The sequence below is a fragment of the Punica granatum genome, chromosome 7 (genome assembly GCF_007655135.1).
Source record: "Punica granatum isolate Tunisia-2019 chromosome 7, ASM765513v2, whole genome shotgun sequence".
In the NCBI taxonomy this organism is placed as follows: Eukaryota; Viridiplantae; Streptophyta; class Magnoliopsida; order Myrtales; family Lythraceae; genus Punica; species Punica granatum.
Genome location: NC_045133.1, coordinates 20266564 through 20273882, shown reverse-complemented (window position 1 = coordinate 20273882; position 7319 = coordinate 20266564). Strand labels below are relative to the sequence as shown.

Sequence of the window (7319 nt, the reverse complement as noted above, 5' to 3'; positions counted from 1 at the left end):
GCGGAATTTGCCATATATTTCCTTCTTCTCTCTCTGATCTTAAACCTTGTCCGAAGCGTTCTCAATTATTGCCCCTAGTGTGTGCGTACATATACATACATATATATATATATATATATATATTTTGTTTAATTTGCTTCTATTTGGAAAATACATTCCATAATGTAAGCGAATGAATCTGTACAACTTTGCAACAATCTTTAGTAATTAAATAAATTTCGATGATTTTACCTCATCAAGCTATTTATCGACACCGCAAATTGATCAAAAGGAATCTCTTTACCGAGAAGGTTGGGCCGCAAAACCTCTTTTATTCAATTTGTCAAGATGTCTTTCTTTCAGAGAAGTTTAAAAGCACAGCACATGATTTTGCAGAAAATATGTACGTAAGAAAATTAAAAGAAATTTCAAATTTATTAATTTGATGTTTTTCAATAACCCCTTATTTTAGGAGACCAGATTTCCTATACTCATTTATTTAAATTTTTATTTTTTGTATTAAATCTACGAATTTTGGTAACAGAAAAAAAATGATTCTGTTAAAAGGTATGCTTGATCATAGAATAATAGTGAAAAAAAAAGGTTCGACATTTCACTTTTTAATTGAACGAGTTGTTAATAAGAACAAAAATGGCAGAAACCAGGCTAGCTATTAAGGTGCACTTTTAAATCATACTGAAACATGAAAATTTATATTCACTGGCTTGTAGGTAAAGCAAGAATCGAGAATATAACGGAACACGACGCGCGTACGCACATAATATAAACAACCGAAAACTGTTTTCCTAACCGTAACCGTGGATAGTTAAAGATGCCGCGTCGTCCCAATAAAGTCAGTATAGGCTTTAGCTTGGACCTCCTTTTGCTTGGAAGAATGTTAGGAAAAGTACATGCGCATGCCCATGATAATGGGAAGAAAGAATATACACAATGAGGACAAGGGACGTCTGATGCCCCTCACGCCCATCAAGAAGATTTGCTGCCTTGGCAAAAGATCCTCCCAAGGTGAATCGACAGGTTTCATCTGTTGTGGTCGGAATATATATCTTAATCCCAAGGGAATCCATGCTTGGCTTTGCACCAGATTTTGCATTGGTCTCTGGCTAGATTGTCACGCAATATAATTAGGTAGATAAATCTTTGTTGTAGCATTCCTTGGAATCTAAATCTTTTTTGTCCAAGAAAGGGACAAAATATTCAAGGAGGAATAATATACTTGAGGCATTTACCTGGATCTGTTTGGGCTTTTCTAGTTCTAGTTTTCGATCTTTATGCCTTTCCTTCTTGTCATAGACGAAGAAAATTGCACGTTGCATTTTCGGGAAAGCTTGTTTGGTCTTTCTAAGGAAGCAGTTTCTTATCTTTCAACTATCATATCAACTTAATTTTCTTTCTGGGTAGAGAAACGGCGAACGAGAAGCAAAACATAAATTAGGGGACTAAACAAGACTGGGTAAGGCGAAGCCCTGACAACTTCTCCCAAAAGCACAGCCCGGTGCCATCCGATGGAGTTCAGCTGATGTTATGCGAGTCACCAACTATCTCGTCTTCCGATGAGTATAGGAGGTCTCTTTCAAGTTTTCATGACTATCTTCAACTTACCAGTCTCGCACGAAGAGTGAACAGATCGTCCTCACTAGAGGAGTAAGCCGAGCAGCACACAAACCTCTGGCTAAAGTAAGTCGATATGCAATAGCCAAGTCAACCCCTTCGCTACAATAAGGTAGTTCATTAGCAACCAAATAATCAACTTTCAATGCTGAAATGTCACATCTAACAATTAAAATATTTCTCAACTAATCCTCAAGTCTAATAAATATGAAGGTGTTGCTCTCTTCTGCTGGCAACACAATAGTTAGTAAGTAGGATGTACACAATGCCTTGATGGCACCATAGTATTTGCAGAAAGAGGTCTCACATTGGTTAGTTCTTTGTTAGAACATCAATTTTGGACCCAAAAGTATATTGGTCGTTTGATGTGTGGAAGCCCAACATGGTGGTCATATCCTAGTCCATCTTAAAACAAGGCCAGTATTGTCCCGGACTTGTTTGGCAGTGCAAATTCATATGTTATAATGCCGAAAGCAGGCCCATTCGAATCTTCAAGCCCAAGGCCCAATTGATAGCGAGGAAAGCCCATTCGCCTAGTAGAGAATGAGAAAGAGCAAATAAAAAGTATGGAAAGTCCCACTAATACATAACGCACTCGAAGCGTGAAGTCTGGGAGTTGATACCCTCAAAAGAATGACATCAGCTTTTACTTAGTTTGCTCTTTACTTTAGGGAGAAAGTATAGATTTAGCCATGTAGGTTTAGTCAATTTTTTTATTTTGATCTTATTTCTAATATTTTTCTATTTCCTTCCTTTACATTTCGTAACTTTTTTGTTTTCATCCTCCCGCTAATATGACTGTTAAGTTTGCTGGCATGTAATTTATTTGAAGCCACCTTATACCGCTAATTTGACTGTTAAGTTTGCTGATATAGAATTTATTTGATGCCACCTTATCTGTAAAGGAAGTACAAATAAACAAATTGAATATATTGCACCCAAAAATCAACTAAATAAATATTACAAAAGAAAGAAATATGAAAATAACATTCTATTTTCTTCTTCTCCACCCACCTTTTATATATATATATATATATATATATATTTAAATAAACTATTGCAATCATTTTTTTTCTTTTTGATCACATATTCATCTCCTATTTTTTTTTCCTTTTTTCGAGATGAAGATGTATGTCAATTTAGGTATTTGATTAGATTCCATATCAGTAAATTTAACAGTCAAACTGACGGAATGATGAAAATAAAAAAAAAACTAGAAAAAATAATGGATTGAAATAGTAAAAAAATATAAATAGAACGAAAAAAAGAAAAAGATTAAATTTATAGGACTAAATATATACTTTTTCCTAATTTATATCTAGGGTCTTGTTCCGGATCAAAGTTAGGATAAGTATAATTGGGTCAGTGTTTTCCTCTTCACTCTGTTGACATTGCACCAGTTGCTCCATTACGGTTTTCTAAGGGAACTATCGAAGGCCGTGTGTTTGGTCTTATTCATTTTCTCTTATTCATTTTTTATACGGTAAAACTGACATCACAAAAAGTTAATCTGACGATATATAAAGAGCTATTAACCGTTCATAACTGGCATTGTACGAATTTCATGCGACAATTTTATTATTTTACAATGAAATAAAAAAATGAAAATGAAAATGAAAAAGATAAATTACATTATCCATTTTCATTTCAATTTTGTGAATGATCCAAAATTATTTTGCCAGTTAACAGACTTGCCAACCGCTTACTTGCAATGAATGGCTGTGAGGAGGCCACCTCCCACTGAGCAGTGAGCATCCATCAGAGTTCCCCAAGGTTTCCCGATTCCTCTCTCAATCACTGCTTAATCACTGTCCGTGAGCTCGACAACTTCCAAATTGCAAGGTACGCGCTTGCACTCTCTCTTTGGTTCCAGTCTGAGCTTCAAAGTTGGGACTTTACATGATAAGATGCAGTTGCGCGTCTCAATTGAGCATCTCTCTCTTACCCAATAGCTGTCCCTCCTAAAGATGCAATCTTTGGGCATTTGCCCTGTGAAGGGCGATTCTTGGGCGATACCCAGAAAGAAACTACCCAAGAGAAGGGCACCCGTCAATGGTCCGCAGTGTAGTAGTTGTTATTTCTTGATGGTGTTCAGCAATTCAGCCAGATTCAGTAGTAATATTGTCAGCTGGGGTTGTTCTGGAAGCGCGAATTTTCGTAATGGGTTAGGGCTATTTGTCCCAAGAGAATGTTCTCGTGCGCCTGACAGTGCGTCTTTTGCATTGGCATGGGCAATGGGGGAACAGCAATCTGCCAGTAGTGAAATAGGTAATAGTTGCAATAGGGTGGATGTATTATCAGGGAAAATGGGGAGTGAAGATGATGTTGGTGAGGAAGAGAAGCCTGTTGGTAGCCCGAGTGAGGGAGAGGAGAATGAGAGAATTGATGTTCGAGCGTTGACAGAGAGTTTGAGTATGGCAAAAAGTGCGGAAGATGTGGAAGAAGTACTGAAGGAAAAGGGGCAATTGCCCCTTCAGGTCTTCTCGTCGATGATCAAAGGTTTTGGCCGTGACAATAGGATGCACTCTGCTCTGGCAGTTGTGGAGTGGCTTAAGAGAAAGAAGGATGAAACTAATGGCTTAATCAGCCCGAACCTCTTCATTTACAACAGTCTCTTGGGTGCAGTGAAGCTTTCAAAGCAGTTTGATTATCTTGATGAAATCATGGAAGATATGGGAAATGAAGGCGTGATTCCTAACGTTGTCACTTATAACACACTGATGGTGATATATATCGAGCAAGGGCGACCTCAGGAAGCCCTAGACATTCTAGACGAAATTCCAAAAGCAGGCTTTGCTCCGACCCCGGTGTCTTATTCAACTGCCCTGATGGCTTATCGGAGAATGGAAGATGGGAATGGGGCCCTAAAGTTCTTCGTTAAATTCCGAGAGAAGTTCAGGAATGGTGAAATACTGAAAGATGGAGAGGAGGATTGGGAGACTGAAATTGTGAAGCTTGAGAACTTTACAATTCGTATCTGCTACCAGGTGATGAGAAGGTGGCTTGTCAATGATGGAAACCTGAGCGGAGATGTACTAAATCTCCTCAGCAATATGGACAAGGCTGGGCTCGCGCCCAGTTGTTGTGACCTTGAGCGGCTTGTATGGGCTTGTACACGAGAAGAGCATTACATTGTTGCCAAGGAATTGTACACTCGGATAAGGGAGAGATACTCTGACATTAGCTTGTCTGTTTGCAACCACGTGATTTGGGTCATGGGCAAGGCCAAAAAATGGTGGGCTGCGTTGGAAGTTTACGAGGACTTGTTGGACGATGGCCCCGAGCCCAATAACATGTCGAATGAACTTATCATCTCTCATTTCAACGTTCTCTTGTCTGCGGCGAGAAAGAAGGGAATTTGGAAATGGGGAGTCAACTTGATTAATAAGATGGAGGATAAGGGTCTAAAGCCTGGTAGCAAAGAATGGAACTCAGTCCTTATTGCTTGCTCCAAGGCCTCTGAAACTTCTGCTGCTATAGAGATATTCAAGCGAATGGTTGAAAAGGGTGAAAAGCCGACTATTATCTCTTATGGGGCTTTGCTTAGTGCCCTTGAGAAGGGCCAACTCTATGATGAGGCTCTCAAGGTGTGGGACCACATGATCAAAGTCGGCGTGGAGCCCAACTTGTACGCCTACACAACAATGGCCTCAATACTTACGGGGCAGGGGAATTTCCGGAGACTTGATGCCCTCATCCGAGAAATGGTCTCTCTAGGCATTGAACCTACTGTTGTTACTTATAATGCAATCATAAGTGGGTGTGCAAAGACTGGCTCGGGAAGCTCAGCATATGAGTGGTTCCACAGGATGAAAGTTCAGGGCATTTCACCAAACGAGGTTACTTATGAGATGCTTATAGAAGCTCTTTCTAAAGACGGGAAGCCGAGGCTCGCCTATGATCTTTACGTGAGGGCCCAAAATGAGGGGCTTAGTTTATCATTCAAAGCATATGATGCTGTTTCGAGGTCGGCGAAAGGATATGGAGCCGGTGTGGATTTGAATGCCCTTGGGCCTCGGCCTCCCGACCCTAAGAAACAGAAACTTCTCGAAGTTTCTGGGAGGAGAAACTCAAGCGAGTTCTATGATTCTTCACATGTTCAAAGAGGAAGCACACATTCCATGAAGTGTGAATTTGGAGAATAACGTACTAATAGCAACAGATTACGAATGATTTTCTTGTAAAATTGTACATTCTACAGGATACTGGGTTTCCTCAGAATGTCTTATAACAGGAGGCAGTTCTTGTTCCTTTTACAGCAAATGATGATTACTTGGTTAGAATGCTTCTCGGTTTGATGTAACATTTCCTGCTATTCCGTAAGTAATCTCAAGACAGAATTTTTGGATATATAAAGAGGATATATGACTTGAATTTCTTGTTTTTATCTTTCTTCTCCTGTAAGTAATCCCTTTGGCATAAATATGCAGCTATGATGGTCTTGAATCCGTCGCGACCGTATACTTGCTATCCTGCTTGATGTTTCTTTTCTTCTCAAGCCGTGTTTAGTACGAAAGAATGGAAGTAACTCGTGATTGATTCCTCCAGGAAGACACCAAGGCACCTAAAAAGTTTCTTCTAGCTACTTTTTTGGGGGACTTTTGCATGTGATGGCTGCTAAAGATATTAGGTTAGGAGACCAGTCATTTTAGGAAGATAAAGAATAAATGCATTCTTCTTTAGCTTTTAATCACGTACTGCAAGAGATGATTAAGTAAATCTCAGGGACAGGGGTCACTACGACACGTACCATTTTATCGACGGCATGAACACATTACCTCTCTTATGGTTCGAAACAAGCGGAAGTATAAGATCTAGAGGGTGAAATGGTCATTTCTGATTACCGGAAAGGATGAACAGGATAGGTTCATGCGCAAAACTATCATCATAATTGGTGACCATGAAGTTGCGATGTGCCCACCATTAAAACCAAAAGAAAAATGGTGAAAAAGCTGAAACAATTTAATCATCGATTACCAAATTAAATTTTCAATTAGCGTGAGATGCACTGGAACTACAGAGGATTTCAACAGCAGAGGATTCGTTTTCCAACAGGGACAGTGTTAACGTATTACACCCTTCCATTTATTTTATGGACTTGGACCGACAACTGAGCTCTCTGCTTGGTTAGATCACCCAATCAACAATATAAGAATAACCAAAAGTAGCTAGTCTTTTTTTTTTTTAGATGGAACATATTCAATTCATCAGATCAGATATGATTATCAGTCCATGAGAGACTTCTAAATGAAAGCAGCCAAAAAGATTGGATGCTTTAGAAAGGAGAACCAATCACATGAACCGTCCAAGTCAAGTGGACGAGAATCTATCCGTCCATCGAAACACAGATATCAATGAATTAAATATTCCTAACTCAGATATCAAAAACACATATTCCTATGTCAGATATCATAAAAGGGAAATTCTTACGACTAGTTATGGAATTTTCAGTCGGCTACCTTGTACAAAATAAAACTCTTGTGCAGAAGAGTATATGTTTTGTACTTGGAGATGACTAAATTTTTGGTCGACTGAATCCAAGTTTTGTTACATATTCCTAAGTCAAATACTGACAGGAGGGATTAGGGTTGCGTGAGAGATTTTGCTATCTCACTATTGATTCTAATGTATTTTAGACTCCCCAGTAATCTCGCACAAATACCATGTTTACTTACGAGGCTGTAAACGTAACCCGTTCTGCGAGCCAA

At 39.1% G+C, this 7319-nt stretch overlaps 1 protein-coding gene across 1 annotated transcript; it reads left to right on the top strand.

Annotated features, from left to right (window-relative positions):
* Positions 1 to 3315: 3315 nt before the first annotated feature.
* On the top strand, positions 3316 to 5998 carry LOC116214155 (protein LOW PHOTOSYNTHETIC EFFICIENCY 1, chloroplastic-like). The gene is made up of 2 exons (XM_031549478.1): positions 3316 to 3453; positions 3564 to 5998. The coding sequence occupies exon 2, from the start codon at positions 3579 to 3581 to the stop codon at positions 5754 to 5756; it is 2178 nt and encodes a 725-aa protein (XP_031405338.1). The 5' UTR covers positions 3316 to 3453; positions 3564 to 3578; the 3' UTR covers positions 5757 to 5998.
* Positions 5999 to 7319: the final 1321 nt, after the last annotated feature.

Coding starts and splice junctions, on each gene's coding strand:
- LOC116214155 (XM_031549478.1), top strand. CDS start 3,579: ATGCAATCTTTGGGCATTTGCCCTGTGAAGGGCGATTCTTGGGCGATA.